The 22,176-nt window shown below is 41.0% G+C and overlaps 2 protein-coding genes across 4 annotated transcripts in view; both read right to left on the bottom strand.

Annotated features, from left to right (window-relative positions):
* LOC111665907 (SAM and SH3 domain-containing protein 1-like) overlaps positions 1 to 8,134 on the bottom strand; it is a 45,810-nt gene extending 37,676 nt beyond the window's left edge. Inside the window, exons 1-2 of the mRNA XM_023421028.2 lie at positions 8,034 to 8,134; positions 6,741 to 7,385 (exon numbers count right to left, since the gene is read on the bottom strand). Coding sequence (XP_023276796.2) covers positions 6,741 to 7,223 — 483 coding nt within the window. The 5' untranslated portion in view covers positions 7,224 to 7,385; positions 8,034 to 8,134. The remainder of the gene's footprint in view (positions 1 to 6,740; positions 7,386 to 8,033) is intronic.
* Positions 8,135 to 9,043: 909 nt separating this feature from the next.
* Positions 9,044 to 22,176, bottom strand: part of stxbp5b (syntaxin binding protein 5b (tomosyn)) — a 28,560-nt gene continuing 15,427 nt past the window's right edge. Inside the window, exons 13-29 of one of the 3 annotated variants that reach the window (XM_023420964.2) lie at positions 21,968 to 22,035; positions 21,828 to 21,868; positions 21,068 to 21,288; positions 20,716 to 20,900; positions 20,198 to 20,323; positions 19,402 to 19,553; positions 18,021 to 18,083; positions 17,871 to 17,927; positions 17,727 to 17,774; positions 16,568 to 16,618; positions 16,218 to 16,346; positions 15,161 to 15,400; positions 13,530 to 13,890; positions 13,255 to 13,420; positions 12,980 to 13,091; positions 12,609 to 12,829; positions 9,044 to 12,515 (exon numbers count right to left, since the gene is read on the bottom strand). In XM_023420964.2, the coding sequence (XP_023276732.1) occupies positions 12,474 to 12,515; positions 12,609 to 12,829; positions 12,980 to 13,091; positions 13,255 to 13,420; positions 13,530 to 13,890; positions 15,161 to 15,400; positions 16,218 to 16,346; positions 16,568 to 16,618; positions 17,727 to 17,774; positions 17,871 to 17,927; positions 18,021 to 18,083; positions 19,402 to 19,553; positions 20,198 to 20,323; positions 20,716 to 20,900; positions 21,068 to 21,288; positions 21,828 to 21,868; positions 21,968 to 22,035 (2,283 nt within the window). In that variant the 3' untranslated portion in view covers positions 9,044 to 12,473. The remainder of the gene's footprint in view (positions 12,516 to 12,608; positions 12,830 to 12,979; positions 13,092 to 13,254; positions 13,421 to 13,529; positions 13,891 to 15,160; positions 15,401 to 16,217; positions 16,347 to 16,567; positions 16,619 to 17,726; positions 17,775 to 17,870; positions 17,928 to 18,020; positions 18,084 to 19,401; positions 19,554 to 20,197; positions 20,324 to 20,715; positions 20,901 to 21,067; positions 21,289 to 21,827; positions 21,869 to 21,967; positions 22,036 to 22,176) is intronic. The other 2 variants (XM_023420965.2, XM_023420966.2) reach the window with 2 other exon arrangements.

Raw genomic sequence — 22,176 nt, 5'->3', positions numbered from 1 at the left:
TGTTTCAAGTCATTATAGATTACTGACTGCCTGAGGGTGCCTGGAGAGTTAAGTTAAGCTTTGGTTGGTTTAATGAATCCTGACCAAACATTTAGTAACTCAAGGGACATGCAAACAGAGTCTTTATAGTCAGTCCAAGTATAAACTATAAAAGAATACCAAAATTTTGTCTCTTAAAGCAATAGTCCTCTCAGTTATATCCCAAATAACACGATAAATACATTATCAAAAATGAATTTTACATTTCTATTTCAAATTAAACTTTTGTTACACTTAAAATAGTGTAGTGTGAATCACTATTTCTGAATGAACTGGCTTTTCTAAAATAAAAAGCAGTTTACTCTAACCAAAACCTCACACTGATAAATACACACATTACATAAAACCTTTACAGTGTACCAATACATTATATCCAATCATGCAAAATACAAAACTCGCCGCATAAATAAATCACAAAAGAAACACAACTGCATTAGAGTAATGGTGCCTCTCTTTGAAGGAGAAGCCTTTTACCTCTAGCAACTAAGTTCCTTTGCTTGACTGACTGAAAATACTTGCTAACCCTGCTGAAATGGCCCATCGTGCACGTGCGGTAAAAATAGCCCAGCAGAGAGCATGGTCAGACCCTTGTAATGGATCGTGATGAAGGTCAATGTAGTGAGGCTCAAAGACCTCCAAGTGCCTGGTTGTGAAGTAACACTTAGGGCAAAGGAGACATTCAGAAAACATCTTTACGCACATAAATCTATACATAGTCCAAGGCAAAGCTCTACATTTAACAAGTCAAGTGATTCATATATTTTTATTTATTAAATTGAAAGATCTAAGATAACTTAAGACTTGCAGCATTGACATTCAGCATTTGTCTCTACTTTACATATTCTTGGCAGACAAGGGGAATGTGATGGTGAGGAAATAAATCTGACACTTTCTATTGCTTGACACGCCATTATAATTCTGTTAACAGAAGGCCGATATTCCATTCCCAGACTGGGCGGATGGTGTCATTAAGAACAGCCGTCCAAAAGCATTCAGTGCTGGGCTCAGTGCTTGCTACGATTCAGACTTGAATGAAACTTCCTCTCTCAATTCAACTCCCTCTTGCGTGTGTCTACCACAAAGCAAAAGAGGCTTTGTCTACCGCACAGTGATTTAAATTCAGAGAGTGCCACGTAGTTTCAAAGACCTACTTAGCATTGTTACACAATAGCTCAGGCAACAGGGAGGTAAAGGCTGGAGACTGAGGAGTGTTTCAATAGCTACGGCGCTTAAGGGAAGTGTTTACACAATTCAACACAAATAACTTCGAAGAAAAAAAAAAAATAAAACCCGCCCTTCTTCAAGATATATATTGTAGTATATACACATATATATAGAATATACACAGAACAATGAGATACAAGATACAAACATATGTCCTTAACCTCTCGCCCACTGACCCTGGACAATTCTAATCTTAAATTCATAAATGTAGGTCACTGATTATGCCCTGCTTAACACAGAGGGAGTACATTATACATAGCACAGTGTTCCCTGTGTGAACAACATATGCATCTCTGATATCGCTTGGCAGTGATGTAATGTGGAGTGGCTCAATATGTGCTGGTACAATGACAGCTATCCTTGTACAGTCCTGTTGTTCATACATGCTGCATCTTCTGGAGGAGAGTGACAGGCTACTGCACGAGTAACAAGCCGGACAGGAATTTACTGAATCCCAAACTATAAGCGACAAGCATGTTCATGGCATGTTAAGCCTTTGAGTGCTCCGTGCAATACTGTTCAGCATCCACGCCCCTCCCACCACAGCACCATCAGTGCGATAATCCAGCAATACTCCTGTAATGGCCCACTGGTTTGACCTAATCTACACTGACATAACATGAATAAAGTCCATAAGTAGGCCTACCCCACAGTACACTACATGATAAGCAAGACATTGATAATAGATAGAGGACATGCTAATAGAGAATCACACTGCAACATGACCAAATATGAATGTTTATTTATCCAGTCAGCCTATCATACAGCGCAGTATGTCATGCTTTTACTGTTTGTATACAATCATGAAAGGCACAGTGTTCCTACTAGATCATACAACTATGGAGAATTATAAGCATGAATTTAGTGGAAATCCCTCATCTTACAATCTGAAAACTTGGGTCTCGTCATATTGGTATTCTTGGCAAAAAGTTTTCACCTGGTGAAAACATCCAGTACATTCTTCTGGCTCGATCCACTTGATACGGCCTGACTCAGATCCAGAGGATTGGATTGGTCAGTGCAACCCTAGTAATAGTGCAAAGCAGTTAGAATTTTATTTTAATTTCATTTTTTATTTTTTCTTTATTACAGGTTTGTAGTTTTCAGTGTGTACTGATGGTAGTTTGAATTAATATCTATGAACCATTTTTCCATTTATTGTCAACTTATGGTCAGACATAAATGGGTAAATTATTGCAAGTTCAGTTTTTATTTATGTTGTCCAGCTTTACAAGAATCTTACCAGACTGGCAAGTTAGACAATACAGCAAGTAACAACTTATTCTATCCATCTGTCATCTGTACCCACTTATCCTGTTCAGGGTCATGGGTGGGGCTAAGAGGCTAACACATACATACAGAAGATGATGCACAAACTCCCCAATCCAGGGACAGGCAAAACAAGCAAACCCCACGTAAAAACAGAGGTAAACAGAAGAAACATTATCGATGTTATCATTCGTTAAACTATAAAACCACCTCTCTCCTGTATTTATTGGTCCTTTCTGCCCCACATTATGTTGCGCTGGTCCTAACAGTAAAATTGCCGCTGGTGTTTTAAAACCAACTTTGTTCAACGAAAACAGTTCTATTCAGTCTCCATTTTACAGTGACAAAAGCAGAGACAGCTGTCAGCTGCTGCAGAGCTTGTATTTTGCCAGGCTCTATTCAGACTGGCTTTTCTTCTGTCAAAAGGGGCCTGCTGGTTTTGCTTGTCCTCCGATCCTCTGGCTGAACAACACAGGCAAATCTTCTGAACAACTAAGATTTGTGCCCCATTCTGAGGATGTTTTTCAGGCCAGACACTGCAGTGAGGCCTTCAGGGGAGTTGAAGCCCATTGTTAAGACAGCAATAAAGGGAATCCTACAACCCTACAATCCAATCCATGATGAACAATGTATGTATTCTTCGCTGTCAAATGACAAAGCTAATAATTTGATGCACACCTAGAAAGCTTGTTAATCATCTCCATGGGCTCTTGCTGAAGTTAACAACTAGAGTTCATATCGACATACAACAGTGATTATGATGATTTCCATTTACCTTCAAATTCAAAACTTGGGTTGCTCCTACAGCATGACGAGGCCAATCTAGGTTTGTGTGAACACAAAACTAGAGCAAAACACTGGACTGTAAAATGTGATGACAACACTGTCACGGCAAAACTGAAGCAGCATCTAGTTTCTACCGTGGTGAGAGACAAGCTCATGGTTCATGACACTTGTCTTTTGAATTTTTCTTTGCTTTTCCATGTTGCCTTTATGAAAAACCTATTTTGTGAAACTCCCTAATTCACTTTCAGTGAAACACTTGTCGTGGTGCCAGTGTTTAGGTCATTTACAGCTCAACCAGCTTTAATCGCATTAATCTTTTTTTCTCTCTCTCAAAGTCACTAATAGGTTCTGTAGGCCTGTGTGAACTGGTCATGCATACAGAATAGTCAGAAAAGCATATTGCTCAGTGGGAATTGATTGCAATATCAAACCCAGACTGAGAGGCAGAGGCATTGTTGGACTACCACTGCATTTCCTGAACTGCAAATCAGAACAGGGCCTGAGGATAAGCCATACTGTTGTCTGATCCCACCTAGATCAAACTCTATCAAGGCCAAAGTGACTTACACAAATGTAAATAGGAATGTGACACAACACAGGCTTTCAAATCAATCTCCACTTGCAGTTTGGTGACAGGGCCATGATAAAATCCCTTTACAGCATTTTGTCCAAGAAAAAGGACAGCAATAAATTGTATTGTGAATTATATTACAATAACAAAAATCCCAAATATCTATCTATTCGCAAATGAAATATTGATATCATGTTAATATTAGACTGATATTTGGCCAAGTTCTGCAAGAATTTAAGCACAAAAGTATTGTTGGCAGAGCCAGACTTAGCCTGAAGCTGCTGTATGCTATTCCTAGTTAGAAAATGGGCCATACTGGCCTACATACCTGCGTTCTGCAACTGTTAATGGACAAAATCTGATGAACCTGAAAGCCCAATCTGTTCCAAAATGCTGTTATCGCACAGAGCCAAATCGTCTGACCTCATTGTTTTAACTCAACTCTTCACTGATAAGATTCTCCAAATCAAGCTGCTACTCAAAATCCACAACATAAATTAATTAAATGATCATATACTGTATGTTTTTGTAATATAAGTACTACAAAGGATCAAATGGGCCAAATTTAATGAGCCAAAAAGGTAGCCATAGTTCCTACTGAAATGTAGGAGGATGACATAAAACTCCAAATGTTAACCACACAGTGTAAGGATGGGAACAGAAGTTACACATAAAAGTTGTGAACGAGACACGAGTGTTGCCACTATCTTATTCAGTTCTGTAAAATCTGTTTCAGCAAAATTCCTAGGTTTTGCCCTGTGAATGAACTTAAAACCTGAGCATGGCCGTGCTGACTCTGGAGCTAGCGGTGCTTTTAAGTCAAAAGAAGTTAGGAATTTTTTTCGAGTTGAACCCAACTGTGTCTGTATTGGCTGTAACCTACAAAAGGGTTGGATGTGACACACAAAGTGCTTTTGCACTTAGTAGTTTGTAGCCTCTGAATCTTTCATGAACAGCATATGCTTGTAGCTGAAACTGGCCAGAACTATACAGTACTATAAGTGCAACTATTTTAAAGCTTATGGCATGGCAGAGGGATAAAATAAACTTTTCCAAATATATCATCATTATTAGAATAACTTAGAGTACAGCAACCACTGCACAATTTTCCACATGGCTATATAAGACTGCAAGATAGGAAAACCAGTGTAAAGGCACACTTGTAAAAGCAGGCTCAATATTCTCACTGTGATTTGTTGTGACACAAAGATCACTTCAATCAAATTGCAAAGCTGCACCTGGCTCGCCATTCCCTCAGACCACATTCATTAATTACTGATGAGCTGTGTTTTAAACTTGTATCTGCTGGGCAAAGACAAAACCAAGACAAATATGAAGGTGCATTAAAAGAACAAGTTCTCTCTTGGATAAGTGCCACTGCTGAGAACCTTAACTGTGCCTTAGGTCTGAAAGTGAAAAGATATTCTGGGGTGGTGTCCAACACTGCTGCTTAGCAGAGATTCAGTCTGACAGTCTGTTACAATACAGCTGGAACAGATTCATATCACCAGTGTACCATGTATTGTCTGATGGTAGACATCAGTTTTCTCTGATGTAATCAAATCCAGAATTCATATATCACGCCGTCCAATGATAGTGACAGATTGTTGAAAATAAGCCCAATGTGCCACTCAGCTTTTCATCTGACTGGCCGCAGACCACTCGCTGAGTGTATTATTGACTGAGTAGATGTGGTCAATGCCTGAGCAGAGTAACAATCCTCCGCAATTACATTAACTAACAATCTCTGCAGTCAACACGGACTGGACAGCTGTTACAAACAGAGAAGATCCCCAGAAATAAAATGCCACGCTATCAGTAAATGTATCATCCAGAGTAAACATCTGTCACTGACTGATCTATTGTCCTACTGACATCTCCATACAGAGGTCAGGGGATTTTTTTTTTAACTCCTGCTCACTGTTTATGTGTTAACTGTAAAGAATAGGGCTTATGTTTTACACTACCAGCTGAGCTAGCAACCAAAATATTTTTAAACCTAGACTCATTAAAGGGAGATATTGAACCTAATTTCTGGATTAACAATTTTTCTCTTCTGGTGGATTTTTTCTTCATATTTTCTGCATTTATAGAGCACTTTTATCCAAAGCGATTTACAATTCATCATGTGCCTCATTCACCCATTCACACACCAATGCAGACGAGCTCGAACTCTTCTGGTTCTGATGTCGAAGAGCAACAGCTTCTTTCTCGACTTGCTACAGAGGAAAAATTAGCAATATATTTTTCATTTTATATGCTTAAATTCTATGGCAATATGGATTCAACACCTCATTTTGGGTGGAAAGTGTGGAAGTTCAAGTTCATGTCCGTTCATTGAAAGCTGAATGATTCTGGGAATTGTATAACCATCTACATACAGAGCAAAAAGTCAATGACACTTCAAAACAGCTGCTGAAATGCAGTGGATGTCATAAAGTTAATTTCTAAAATTAAAATCTATTTGGATTAAAGATATAATTATAATTATAAATGTACAGTGAAGATCAGAAGATGCTGTAAATCTTAGTATTGTTCCACCCAGCACCCACTCACTCAAATTAAACTTAATTAAATGAACTCGGGCCCAAGTATAAAAAGTTTTGAGGAAACATAGAGACAGTGCAATTTGACAACACTACGCTGGATCTCAGTAGACCTTTGCCAGAGAAACTAAAGCATCCTTGGAGCAACAAAGTGGAATCACTGGACGTCAGCACAATCAAAGAAATTTGACACACTCTTCATCACATACATAACAAAGTAAGCGTATTAAATTCCATGAGACAGTGCCTGAAGAACGAGCATTTAGTATCAACATATTGTAGAATAGGAAGTAAAAATTGCCTACCGTATGGGTGTAAGGTGCTTCTCCCAGGTTAATCCCATCTTTAGCAAGTTTATCCCTTATCAGTACCTTCAGCTTCAGTTTGGGATAGGTCACAAAGTCATTGCAATCTGTGAATGTCAGGTTATGGTTTCCAGGACAGGAGGCCTGGTGTATTCCTGTGGTCTGTGGGTGTGATCTCAGTGTCCTGAAGTCGTCCTCTCTGTTTGAGTGTGAAGTGTGGTGGAGAGTAGAAGCATCCAGAGGCTCTAAGGTGAAATAGTAGCCTGCTGCTTTTCTTTTGTCCTCCTCTTTTAGATTCTGCACTGCTGTGATCAGCTTGTGTCTGTGGTACTGAATGTGAACACCTATGGCATCCAGGTCTGGTTCTCCGATCTGTTTACACACTTCCAAATCATCGTACCCGTTGTCAATGAAAGACTCCACATACTGGGCCAGATGGAGCTTCGACAGCCACTCCAGGACGAGATTTGGCCCTTGGCTCATCTTCAGACACGATATAGGAGGGCTTACCTTAGGTGCAAGCCATCACCTCCATGTACACTGCTGCTGCTGCTGCAGCACTGTGATCCATGTAACTCCCACCTTACACAGAGCCCCAGGTTCAAGTCTCCAAAGGGGGCACATCTATTAGTTTCTGGGAAGAGCCTTAGAAAACAGAGCAAACGCATATTTAGAGATGACAGGAAATGTTGAATGAAACACCTTTAACTGTCAGAAGCAAAACCCAAACGCTGCTCTGCTTAAGTTCTCTTGAGCAAAAACAGTGAAGACAGCGTCAGGGTCTCTTGTTGACCCTGACCTTTGACATGTCATGGAGCCGTTTAACTTAATAGTAAAACATACTATGGTTGACTCTAAGCCAAAAGAGCCCAACAAACGAATTTGACTTGGACCGTTAGCCACATATTAACGGTTGGGTGAAGCGTAACAGTTACTTTAGCTGCTTTATCTACGTCGACGGAATCGTAAAGTTAACGTTAGCTAGTGAGAAAAGGCGAATTGACCACGTTCCTGTTAAGTTATCCTCTACCAAACATGGAGAGGAGATAAAAACACACCGTAACGTCAACAGTTGGCGTCCTCTCACGCTGCATCCATCCTCTTTGTTTCATTCATCACAACGGTTACGGAGCAAGACGCTCAGGTCCATCAAACATTCATCCGAAGCAACAATTAAAAGGTTAACGCTAAAGCCAGAGCGATATACAATATATAACTTCTAGAAAAACGCTCGTAGAGGATAAAAAATAAAATGAATTCTCTGCTCTCTATCTGCTCAGAGAAGTGGCTTACTTTATTCTTGGTCTCGCCGTTTTCAACTTTGCTGTCCCACCGCTTCGGCCGCCGGTTCAGTCTGAGTGAGGATGCTGCTCCGGCTTCAGTCATTGCTGTAGTCTTCCCCCCCCCCCCCCGGACGACGGGAGCCCTGCGAACACTTGCGCCACCTGCAGGGACTTCTGGGTAATGTAGGACTGAGAAATAAAAAAATAAAATAAAATAAATGTATTCTAGGTGGTATAATAAAAAAAGAAGTTAGATACTTTCTCAGATATCTTGATTTAAATTTGGAGTTATTCCACCTTGTTGACTAATTTATTAACCTCATACAAAGAGAAAAGATATATTATACCATCTGCAGTCCCTGGGCAGGTAGACAGTACTGGAATTCTTTTTGATGTTTTAGGGTATTGTTATTGAACATTTCATTTTAGTTTTCAGCTTAAATGGTTTTAATCCTTCCGTGTGAAGCACTCTGGGCTGTTTCTTGGCAAAGAATCTGCTGTACAAATAGAGTTAATTTTATTGTACCTGTTTTTAAGTATAATTTCAGAATCACTTTCTGAAAATATAAGTGACTTATACTTTCAGAAAAGAAAAGCCACAAAAAAGGCTTATTCCATAAATGGCCAAATACTGGCACTAAACTAACATTGGACTGACATTGATATATATATTATTTTGTAATGGCTCATGGCATGCCAGTGTATAGGTATATCTGTAATGAAAACAAGTAAAAAGAAAATACCATAAAAGTTCTTAAAAGACAACAAAAATAATTTCTGCCACGTTGAGATAAATGGTCTCTTCATCTTTCTAATTTTGCACAAACTACTATAAATCAAGGAGGCACCAGGCTGTCCCTCAGGATTATCAAGGCAGTGTTGGACAATACCCCAGGGTCCTTGATCAAGACAATTTAATCTATTGCTGACACTGACCTCTGACCTTTGGAGGGGCATGCCCAAAAAGAAGTCTGCAGGTAAACGGAAAAACATGAAACAGAAAACACAAGACAAAACATGTTATGATTGGTTTTACATTTATTTTCCATTGCACAATAATATTTATATATACTGTATCTACAGTCTAAATTGTTTGTGGCAGCAGATTAAGTCAGACATCCATGTGAAATTTATTTTAATAAAACTGTACAAAAATTGCCTACTATGAGAAAATACTGCAACTCCACAGATATTCATCCCAGAAGACAGATGGATGGAAGTATGGCGACTGAGAAACCCTTGAGCTCTCCTGCACGGTGCTGTGAGCCTAGCTTCGGTTTCAATGCATTTTTACAGCGCAGGGGAAGCAAGAGTTTTCATGAAGCAGAACAGTAACATAAACAGATGTACCAACAAAATAAATATAATCTCTCACACTTATACAATTGGCATGATCAAACAAAAATGGGACACACTTCTGATGTGTTGGTGAGAACTTCAGTTTTGTTCAACATGGTGGTAAATACAAATGCCAGAACAGACAATCTCTAAGAGGGGATAATACATGGTTGTTTCAAGTTTGTAAACACTTAATATCATGCATCCTTCAATGTGCAATAAGAGACCATTTAGGACATATATGTTGCAAACTGAAGCACTTTAAAGTCGAGGCCACACTTTGTAGAAAGACTCAGCGGCCCACCGACAGGAGATGACCCTCCTGCATTAGCAAAGCTCGAATCTGAAATGAGCATGTTCAATATATAACCAGAAATGTTTATTGTCATGTCTGGATGATGGATAATTATGCACAACCATTGTTTGGACATTAATGTGATTAATTCTATTCCAAAATGACGTTAAAGGTATTCATTTTTAATAATTCTTGAAATTAAAAGTATATATATTTGTTTTCAAATATATAAATATATCATAGTATCATCAACCTGACATTGAAAACAAATCTGAGAGTGAGCATGGCAAATGACATAGATAAGCATAGGTTCTGTCATGTTTTGGTCCTTTCGAAAAAAAAAAAGAAAATGGGACACGAAAGAATAAACACATTAAAAATCATACTAACAAAATTATTTTAAGTACAAAAAATAGTGCAAAACCCACATAACTGCTCTTTCAAATGGGTTTACCTCAGTAGTATACAGTAGATTAAAATCAGCCAGCTAAAAGTGAAGGGTTTTATTCCAAAATGCTGTATATCCATCTTGGAGAAAACTTTTTTTTTTTTTGGTGTAACTGATAACTCAACATCTCCTAACTATACATGATTTAATACTCTTAAATCTAAGAAAACTTCTCACAGTATCTCTAAAGTTTAACTTCACGTCTGCAACCATTTTCCATGAGTCTGTTACATAATTTTCTTTGGTGGATATCTCATTTTGGAACGAAACTCTTCAGATTCACTTTGCCTGTCGTCTGAACACATGTACAGCAGTTTGGGACAGTAATGAGGGTGTTATGCCCAGAAGAAGAAGCTAAAGCCGATCTTCCATCGCCCCTACGCACAGTAGACTTCTTGACTCATGCTGTCCAAGGTATCCGGACTGACTCTTACCATTTGGGAAAAAATCAAGACAACTCTGTGAAATTAAGCAACTCTTTGGTGTCGGAAAAGAACATGGCCGCAAGCGTATACAGTATGTCACGTTGCCTGAACCTGCACTGTCAGATTTGTGTCCAGCTGTCCCGTTATTTACAACATTTGGCAGCAATCCGGACTGACAAAAGCCTCGTCTCTCTTTCCAAAATAAAAGACCAACAGATAATGCTCCTACATTGACACAAATAGCAGCATATCCTTGCACCTCATAAAAAAGAAATCTAATTACAATAGAATTCTAGTTAATCACATTGAAAAACACTGTCGAGCAAAAACAAAAACCTCAAAAGACCTATTGTAATACACTGTATCTATGTAGTATTATAAATATTGGCGCCCATACACATATTCCTGAATATATGTATGTTCACAAACACACAGATATACACATAGGTAGAGGTTAGCATATATGCGTCATGAGGCAAAGGCAGAAGAGAAACTGTTTTTAAGTGAATGGTTCTGAGAGAGATGACCAGTGGCGCTCGGTCATTTCTACTGGCAGCTACAAATACAAAGACAGCATTACTATTTCCATTGTGCTGTAAGAGACACATGCTTTTTTTCCCTACACATTGAGAAACGAGACAAAAAAAATCAACTTCAGCTATGACTGAATACAAAAAAAGAAATTTGAATAATCATGTATAGATAGAATCTTTATCACAAAAAAACTTAAAATTGTAACCAAAATATACATTTATGCTAATTATACTAAGGACAATCTTTGTCATGCCCTTCAACATGTCATCATCCACATACGGGACTCAGCTACAGCCCCTCGAAAGCTAGAATATAAAGACCTTCAGGAGTTTTCCAGTGTATCAACTCTTCATTTTTCTGATAGATCAATGTAAACTCTTCATTGGGGGTAAACACTTTCAGCACTTTTTTTTTTTTTGCTCATTTAATTGACAAAGGAAAGAAAAATAAAATTCAATGCCCAACATACAAACTCCTTTAATTCCTAATCTATTATACTGTTCCAATAAATAATCAAATTTAAAACAAAACCAAAGTGACTCTCAGAAAACACGCCATTTGTCGTTCTCACCTAAAACAACTTGGTTGGATAATGCTCTAAAAAAAGGAATGGTCGGTGATGAACTAGTTTACTACCAGCCCTTACTCGGTGAGAGGCAATAGATTCATCATCTCCCTGTCCATTTTTTTTTTTTTTCACGGTTCTAAGTGCTTGATAGGACCTTTCTGGACAAAAACAACAAAAACAGAAAAATAATTTAGACCAGAAGAACAAACAGACACAAGTCCTCCACTGATTCAATCATTGCTACAGAAACGTACATCTTCATTGACTTCATTGACTTGATTAGATTTAAAGTACAAGGGGATCATCAGACTTTTCTCCTCATTTAAAGTCCACTGTGTTTGGCAGACACCATAAAGGGCAGAGAAAGGAAAAAAGAACAATTGCAATCAGGCCACCACAAGTACATGTTTTGCAGAATTGTCTTTCCTCTTTCAGAACAAAACAGCAGGGTGTGTAGATATATATATGAGATATATATGAGTGCATGACTGATGGATATGAAAGGTCCTCTCTCTCCTGTTCTGCGGACTGATGCCGCACGAACATCAGCGCTCTCTGGTGAAACGGAAAGAGAGAGTCCTATGAGCTTCTCTTCTCCCATTTCTTTCCATTCTCATTACGCTGGCTCAACCAGTGTCCACTCCGCAGCAGTCCTCCGGTGGCTGAGGTAATGCAGAGTGTATGATATTGTGCTGAGAATAAAAGCATGAGTCTGTTGAGCAGAACCCCAGCCCCCCCCCCCAGCCCGTGGAGAGAAATGGAGAAGAGAAGAAGAGAGACCTGCAGCTCCTCAGAGATACTGGTGTGCGTGATTACAGAGTCCGATGCTCCACACGCTGCCATCAGAGCTGGTACCACTTCTTATCTTTGTACTTCAGCATCATCTGAGGGCAAGAAATAGAAAAAATAGGAGTCAGAAATAAGAAGTGAAACTGTAAAGAACGGTTTAGATGGTCAAAGAGATGTTGGGTGCGTACATCATGGGCATGTTTGGAGAAGGACTCTGCGCTGGCCATCATGGCTGCCGTTCTCTCCTCCAGCTCGCCCAGTTTCTGCCCTCTCTCGTCCAGGGCTATCCGGGCGCGGGCCAGATCTCCCACGACCCCGGACGCTGCACCCTTCATGCCCTCCATGCCGCCCGGGCCAGGGATGTGTTGGGCCAGGCTACGGGAGGCCTTCCCAGCACTCGTTTCACCAACTACCAAAGAAGAAAAAACAGAAATTTAAAAAAAAATGAGACTGTTGCCAAATCTTACTTTGTCCTGTTCAGTGTAGGGGTTGTGTCGAGAGATAGAGACAGAAACACATGAGGGAGCCATGATGTGATACTAGGCTGTTCTGTACTCACAGAGATCCTCCCTGTCCAGAGACTGAGCTCCTCCACCAAAAAGGCCTTTGAAGAAACCTCTGTTAGGAGCCTCTGGTGTCTCCACAGGGGTAAATAACTCACTGAGCATCTCCTGGAGAACACAGAAACATCAGCACAATTCATCACAAGCACTCACACGCTCTACTTTGGTTTTTTGATCCAATACCTACATGCAAAGTCTTTTCTGCACATGTAACATTATTGGATCTGATAATGACACATGCATTCAAATTCACTGATTGAGATTATCTGACCTGCAGGTTGTCGCAGGTCTCCTGGCTGTAGGTGATCCTCTGGATCTCGGTGGGAGAGGTGAGGTACAGGGCTTGACCCAGGTTAGAGAAGCAGAACGTTCTGGCTATCCGCATGTCTGTCAGCGGCAGGTAGTTCACATCCAGCAGAGGCCGCAGACTGGGCAAACTGAGAAGACACACAGATTAGACAGCTGGCTGTTTGAGCTATACGAAGACAGTTATTGTGGTTTCTGATAGTAAATACAAATATCAACAGAAAACACCAGTGACGATACCTCAGAGTCATGATGTGCCCGTTAGCACAGAAACAGGCGATGCAGTTCGCTCCGGCCATCTGCACGACATCAGCCCTTAGCACAAAGGAGGTCTCTGTGATGTTGTGTTTGTAGATGCGGGTTTGAGAGGGCATCGCCACCACCTTGGCCTGTTTCTCCGAGCACAGCACGGCAAACTGGTTGCTGTCTGGACCCTCTTGTGACGAGGGAGGGGAGGCTGGCCTGCGCCTCCGGCTCTTCTCCTTCTCCTCATCTGAGGCGTTTGGGTCATACCACGGCTCGTAGGTAGGGGGCAGCAGAGCCCCAGTGGAGTCCAGCAGGGCCATCGTCAAAATGCCTCCTTTGAGTCTGACTAGAGTGCCTGAGAAAAGGAGGAAGTGTTTCAGTTTGGATTCAAATTACCACAAAATGTAAAAGCATGATCTCTTAGCTCTCGTAGCTCTCCTGCTGCTACAGTCCTCAACCCACAGTCAACCAAGACGGCAGCAGAGCGCGGTCAGTTGGATATAAATAAATAAATCCATTTCCACTAGTCACCCGCCCCTATTAAAAAGTTTCTGTCTGTGCTGTGGCTGTGCTCTCACTGAGGTTTAAGCAGTCACATTTTAAATTATCCTAAATCCAGCCTGACCTTTCACTTTCTGGAATACAAAAATGCTGAATTGGTCCTTTTTAACGCTGTTTTCAGGAAATGTGTCTTTGACACTTAACAACGCAGTGCTGCTATGAGGCAACGCAGTTTGAACAAACCATTTTCAGAATCATCAAAAGACACAGTCCATGATGAGTGTACAATGCACTTTAAGTGGGGTTGAACCATAGGCAAAAACAAACCATACTGTGATTATTTTGGAAGATATTGAGATTGTGATCTTGTACCAAACAAACATGTTCCTTCACGTCTGGAGAATATGATTTATAGGCCAGGGCGTCTCTGTCGCACCACAATGCTTCGTTTATAAAGGTGCGTTGTGACACATTTTACCCATCAAACAAAAAGCGCAGCTCCTGCAGTACTCCTGGATATTGCACTTGGCCACATTGTGATTTTGATAATATTTCGATTAAATGTTCAGCCCTTACTTTAAGCCTTTACCTTTTAGGTTTTAGTTGAGTGTACAAAGTCTCTGTTGAATGCCCACAATATACACAATGTCTACAATGAATAAGCCACAATGTGTATCCAAGTGGAGAAAATGTTGTCATTGTGATATGATACGGGTCTGAGCTTTTAAATTCTTTGTACAATAAAATGTAGCAAGTAACATTCAGCTCTGTTGCACAAAACACTATCTGTGGGGCTTTGATAGGATTTCTAATGAATACACAGACAGTTTCAGAAACAAAACTCCTCACACACACACAAAGAGATTTCAAGTAGCACTATTTCCTTCTATCCCTCTCCTGCACCACTTCCTCATGTCTGATAGGGAAGTGTGATTTTAAGAGGCTTAGAGACTTGCGTAAGGACTAAGTCCCGGCACTGTTGTTTCAGTTTCAATCGCTAGTCAAGAGAGGTCACTAAGGGCCGTGCCTGGATGAAAGAATGAATGCACCTTTCTCTGTCACCAGCCACATGCAGGTCCACACCTGGTGAGTGAGTGACTATCTAGTTCGATTCAGCTTCTTACCGCAGGAGGAGATGCCGACCGGCTGCTGCAGCCTCTGGTCGCCGCCTGGAGGCAGGCTGACGGCCACCGTCATCACGGAGCCCTGGGTGGTTCCCACCAGCACACAGGGGCTGAGCAGGTTGTCTGTCTTCTTGGGAAAACTCTCACAGAAGTGAAAGGAGGAGATGGCCTCTCGGGATTCTCTTTCTATGCTGGTTACACTTGAACTACGTGAGCGGGTGAATGAGTTATCCTTGGCATCTGGACAACAGGAATGAGCACAAAAACAATAAGACAATGAGGAAATCACTCGTGTGAAAATGAAGGGGTGAGAAGTTTATAGGAGACTTCTCCATGCAAACAGGAGAATTAGAATTGTTAATGGCAAAAAAAAAAAATACACCAAGTCAACACTCATTTAAAAAGGTTAGAGCTCAATCTGCTACTGTGTTTCTAGTGGAGCTCGTCTTTGATCATATTCATGCCTTTCATGGAAAATGACCCAGTGCAGAAAAAACACCAAAAAGCTTTTTGACATTGAGATGCTCTTACAGTTTTACATCCAAGCATGCAGTTTTAAAAAAAAAAAATGGTTCCCAATTTATTTTTCTGCAAATAACTTTGACAACAACAACATTCTCAATGTTAAAAAATGTGTAAGATATTCATGGAGTACTACAGTGACTCCCAAGGAAAGGCTGTTATCAAAAGGAGCAAGAATTATTCAGGTCTCATTACTGTGCTCATGGAGGCTGACACACAAGCTTTTACCCTCTTTAAAAAGCTAATGAGCGATCCCAACAGAAACACAAAAACATCTGTGGCACAGAGGGGAAAGCTAAACACACCGCCCGTCATGTGTTTCCCTCACAAGGAAAAACTGTAAACAAGAAAAGCAAGATTTTTAACGACGAGTGCAGTCAAGCCAGTGGAACTTCCTCAGAAAAGGAGAAAGCAATGATTGTGAGAGGATTAGTATCACAGGTCAACCAATTCAAAATAAAAGCCCCAGCAGTGGTGGGGGTTAGTACCAGTTATCCCACTTCAGTCCAAGCCAGACCATGGCTGGTTCACTCACAGGAGTTGGGGGCAGACTGAGTTCTACATACGCCCGCCTTCTGGCTCATCCTGGACGCTCGCCTGCCTTTGTTCATATGATTAAAGCGCTCCTTACATGTGAGAGAGCGCCATCTTGGGAACTTGTCCCCTGCTCACAGTGCACACACAGACAGTGTTCGTCTCAACTTACAGTAGAAGATTGACAGGAGTCTCGCATTCACAGCAACATGCTTCTAGAGAATAAGCAGTACTCTCGCAGAGGTATTTTGCAGCTGCGAGCTAAGCAGAACATTCAATTGACAAAAGATGGAGCACCTGTACGAAAATAGAAAGGTTCTTGAAAACTAGAAGTCATTAGTTTTGGCTTACCATTGTCTGCCTTTTGCTCACTAGACGAGCTAATTTTCCGTGACATCTTGGCTGTAACAGAAACAAATATCCCGATTTTATGAGGAGAGAATGATGGCTAAAAATTGACATTTTATGTTGAAGAATCAAAGGTTACTGTAATAAATCACAATCCACTATTAGGTAATCATGAATTAAGTCATTTGTGAAATCATTTTTACTTTGCAAATTAGTGGGCAATCAATCAAAACAGGTCTGAATTTTGAGTCATATTAAAGAGTGGTGATGGACATACATACAGTATAGGCTGTACATGGGACAAGAGGAATATTCTGATCCCAAAAACAATTGACTTTCTTTGTTTTTAGGTTTTGGATTGGCAATATTGCTGCTTCTAATGTTCTTGCTTGCTACCAGGATAAAACCCCCCAAAATTGCCCGTTGTAGTCTATAACCACCCTGAGATAAACCCTGAGAATACAAATGAGGCTGAGAAGCATCACAGACAACCGAAGGGCCTGTAATGTCAAACAAAGCAAGAGGCAGTCAAGAAATAACGTAATTATAATTCAGTGAACATAGTTATGCAAAGAGAGTGGGAGGAAGAGGGAAGAAAAATTAAAAAATAAAAAATCAGTGAGCAGCCAAACAGTTAACACTGAACTGAAGCCCTGGAATCAGAAACACACACACACACACACACACACACGCAAACACACAGCAAGTGTCTACAATAAAAGAGAAATAATTCACTTAACACGTGGTTAGACATTAGTATGATAAAGATGGTGGCATGAAGCAGATTTTCTATGCTTTTTGAATCAGTAGAAATAAGAAGTATCCAGTGACATCTGCCAATTTGTCAAACTGTTTTCAGTCTGCAGTTATCGTTGTGACACAATTCTGCATAGAAAATCTGAGGCCTGAAAATTTGAAAGATGTATTGTCATGCACTTGATAAAGAATTCCGATTAATTTCACACATCAACAATGCAACCCCCCCCCAAAACCATGTGATTAGTAAAAACACATTTCACTTGAATCCACTTCTTTTTTTTTTCTTTCATTGGCACGAGAAGCACAGACTGACGTAGGATCAAGGCACAGTGTGGTTAGAACGCCGTCATTCAGAGAGAAAGAGTGAGTGATCAGAAGAAATACATTTGGGGTGATACAGTACCAAAGTCATTGGCAACCGTCTTGGAAAAGCGTCTGCTTTTGAACTTCACTGGAAATAAGGTTCAGAAAGACAAATCAGATAACTGCAGCCGTCTTTTGGAGTGCGTGAATTTAATGGGCTATGCAGCTTCAGACAATACAGTACCCTTCTCTATGAACTTCTGTTTTCGTTCATCGTCTGAATTGCACGGTGAGGTAGATCCTATGTAACAAATAGTGGCAGTTGAAAAAGATGTATTTGAAAATAATAAAAATTATGTTTTTTTTTTTTATTGTGTGAAAAGTTGAGGCTTACCTGAAGTAGGTGATTTGCAGCGGTCCTCTGAGGCGTTAGATCCATCATTGTTATCGCAAAGTGCTGTGGGAGTCACACAGGTTGTAATTAAGCATGGCAGAATTAGTCCCACTCTTGAACTACTCTTACTGGAGCTATGTCAACTCCTACGGTACAGTTCTTATGGTGAAGATAATAAAGGGTCACCTATTTGAACAAAGGCAGGGATGGCTACCCGTACAGCGCAGTAAATAATCCACGCTTGAGTTCACAAATCCAGTACAAATCTGTTGACTCAAGGTGTCATTGTTTGTGTTTGTGTCTAGTAAATCCAGAGGCAAGGTTGACAAAATACACCACCTCATTTTGTTACAAAGCGCTCGAGTCTTAAAATCTCCTCCCAGCTCATCGCTGGTGGTTTTAAAAAAAAACATCAATAGTGAGCTTTGGGGATTTGGGGGGTGCTACAGCAAATTCAGGGAGAATATCTTTATGAGCAAAAGGAAAGGCTTAGAGGAGAGAAATGATACTGGGAGGGGTAAAGTGACACAACATGACTTACTGAAGTGAGGTGAGCGTAGTTTTTTCACAGACTCAGTATACAAGTTAGAAAGTCTGGACATGCAAGACGTCACATTTGGTTTGTCTTTATCAAATCACAGAGAGAGACCAACAGTAAAAAACAGTGAGACAGAAAAATGACAGGAAGTTATAAGTGCAAAAGAGAAGGAAGTCTCAGAGGCTTGCTGCTGGATTCGTTATTCAAATCAAACAGTAAAAATATATTCCTCACATGTCATTCTTACAATTTATATAAACTCAAATTTGCTTTTTTTCTTCTTGAATCCAGCGCCAGGCCACTGAGACTGAAAAGAATGAACGCAAATAGTGAACGACAGGATGATTAGATACAAGAGAAAAAACAAGAAATGACATGACAGAAACAGCTAGGTTAGTACAAGCGAGTTAAAAAGGCTTATGAACCGTTTCATCATTCTGACAAATCAAAAGATCATTTCTTTACAGCAGAGCAGCAATGATACAGCATCCGCCCTGACTGCGCGGATCACAAACACACTTGCGCCACTATCTTTGCACTGTCCAAATGAACAGATGGAGAATCTGTCAGTGATGCCCCCTGTTGAGGGAGAGCAGCTACTGCAGGGGGCGGTGGTCACGGTGTGAAGCAACAGCAGCTGCCAAGCGTCAGCTGTGCCTCCACAACCCACCTCTTAACAGTGAGACCGTGTCCAGCGACACAATGGAATATAAGCTAAGTAGCTGATGAATAAAGCATTTATTTCAGGGCGATTAATGTTAGTGAGGGCAGCCAGTGCAGGTGCTCAGCAGTGCTTAGAGAGGAAAAATGAGACAGTGGTATAACTGTAGGAGTGCAGCTCACCTCCAGAGGGCTGTCGCACTTTGCGTGGGGAGTGAGGCTGCCTCTGGTGGGGCTCAGACGGGCTGTAGAGCTCCGATGTGCCCATGTTGAGGAGGAGAGTTTTCTGGAGGTAGTCCACCACAGCCAGACCGTTACTGTTTCCAAACACCACACTGAAACACAGAGGGGGGGTGATGAAGGATCCAGTGAAATTAGGATTCAGATGCTATTTTTGCTCCTTACTGCAAACAACAATACAGGCTTTCGAAGCTCCCAGTCAGAAATTTCAACTGGAAACACCCCCTGTATTTACATTTCAGACTCAGAAAGTCAGAAGAACTTCACCAACCCCAACTTTGAAATCCAAGATGGCTGCTCTGTGCATCAACAGAAGTGAAAGCTGTAGTAATACACTGTTTAATAGCACTTCTGTCTTATTTGTGTCTCATTAAATCAATCATACGCACAGTACTGTCCGACCTCTACCTGTGGACATGTTGCTATGGTGTTTGTATGCACCAAATACAGAGTGATGCAAGCAACAACAATAAGAAGAAACTCAATTCAAGTGTGACATCATTCCTAACTCCGACATCCGACTTCTGAGGTAAATGGAGCGCAGCATTACTTACAGTTGCACTATATAAATGTTTGGTTCCTGCCTTCTGCGTGACAGGATGCAATTAAAATTCCTCGATACACTCAAATTTAGCAACAGCTAGTGGACAGGCATAACCACCACTCTCAGGACAAGTGTGGGCACAAAGTGATGTGATCTCCTGCCAAAATATCAAGTGTGCTGGCTGTGGATACTCACAGGCCGTAGGAGGAGTTGATAGCCAGGCTGGTGATCTGCTGAGGTGGCTCCCCACTCACCCACACCAGCTGGATCACCAGCTCCACCTGGTAGCCCGGAGACTGCTTCAGCGGGGAGCTCCGCACCCTGCATCAAACACACAGCGGGATGAGACAGCGGGACGCGCTTTACGCCTGGAATGAATTATCACCTTTTGCATAAGCCGCACTGACAGCATCATCGTTTTTTATTATTGTTATTCCCCCTCTCACCCTTTCGCCGTCAAAACATTTTCATCATTTTTAATATTTTTGTAAAGAGTAAGACTTTCCCCCTAGTGTACTGATGTGGAGGTTTTGAGAAGTATTGAGCAGATAACTGAAAGGAGTGAATGGATGACTACATCGCTTTAATGACCTTTTTGTTTCGTTTTTTTGGTTCCTTTAAGTGACAACCTGATTCACAATGGCATCGACAGCTCAGCTCAATTAAATAAAAAAAAATAAAAAAAAAGAACAAGACAACGTTATTGTCCATACTGCAGGCATGGTATATTGTGCCGTGGTCCGTCAGAGGAGTTGCTGCCTGTGGAGGGCTGAGTGGGCGGTTCGGTCTCCTGAGGGCTGGAGGAAGCTCCCGGGGTCGGCAGGGTCGGAGTCTGCTCCCCCCCTGGATCAGGAGAGTCCACTTCGCTAAACTCGCACTGCATCCGCACCTCCAGGAGCTTCACACACACAATATGATTTGTCACAACAGGGCTCAACCTCTCAAAACACAGGTACATGCATGTATCTCCTCTAGTTTTGGATGAAACAATAGGATTGGCCTGAACTGTCTTTCATTCTGCATGTTTATGATGACACACCGCCGTGGACAGTGATGTTTACCCACCTGCACATCTTCAGTGGTGACTTCTTGCTTGCTGAACCTGTAGACGATAACATGGGCGGACACTCCCGCCACACAGAGCATCCTGCTCTCGGGACACCAGGACAGAGTCTGGATGGCAAACGGGTCTTCTTCTACTATATCTGTACTCGGCTTCTCCTCCTTACCACGAGCCCTCTCGAACACCTTGGCAGTCTTTAGCTTGTACAGCACTTGAAGCATGACTGTGAGAGGAGTGAGGAAAAAGAAGGATATGATGATCCTTGACCTACAGCTGCAGTTAATGTATTCATGGTAGCAGCAACTACAGTTCCAGAGGGCATTAAGTGCACTATAGCAGTGCCACCAAGATCAGGAGTGTGAATTTGGCTAAGCATTAATAATCTCTCAAAACAGTGTCATGAAGGGGAAACGTTCATTTATGCAGATGACACTGGAGTGTGAGCACATGTTAAAACAGCACAGCCAGCTGAAGAGGAATGACAAATATTTAGGAGGCAGATTAAAAATGACAATGAAAAACAACTTGGTGCGACATAATTCTTTTTTCATGTACCAACTTGGAATGATAAACAGCTACTTTATTTTCAAATTGTCTATAAATAATATTGCTTGGGGTTTTTATGCAGACATAATATGAATGATTTTATAAGTTTTTATGTAGACATAAAAACGCCAAGCAAATTTCTGGTGCGCCAAATACTCTCTATAGTGCTGTTAACATTGTACCCAACAACAACATACACAAAACAAAACTACTCACATGCAGAGGCGTCCCAGAATTTGATCGACCCATCAGCATGTCTGTTGAAACGGAAGAGAAAACATTGAAAACGAACATAGCATATTTGCATGCATGGGATTCAAAGTTGTGCATTCATCAAAGATTAATTAATCACTAACCCTGTGATTATGATCTCTGGGTAACTCTGTGTGCCTTGGCCCCAGTTTCCCCCACTAATGGGCCATTCCTGTGAAAATAAGAACAACACTTTAAATTATAAAAAGCAGTAATATTGCCCCTGTGGGGATTTATTTATTCATTTATTGCCAATAAAAACTATGCTTCTCCCTGCAGCGGGGCATAGATCAGGGCAGGGGTATAAAACCAT

Source organism: Seriola lalandi, unplaced genomic scaffold (assembly GCF_002814215.2).
Source record: "Seriola lalandi dorsalis isolate HSWRI2012SDOR001 ecotype SW California unplaced genomic scaffold, Sedor1 jcf7180002054660, whole genome shotgun sequence".
NCBI classification, from domain to species: Eukaryota; Metazoa; Chordata; class Actinopteri; order Carangiformes; family Carangidae; genus Seriola; species Seriola lalandi.
This window is presented reverse-complemented; position numbering and strand designations above follow the sequence as displayed.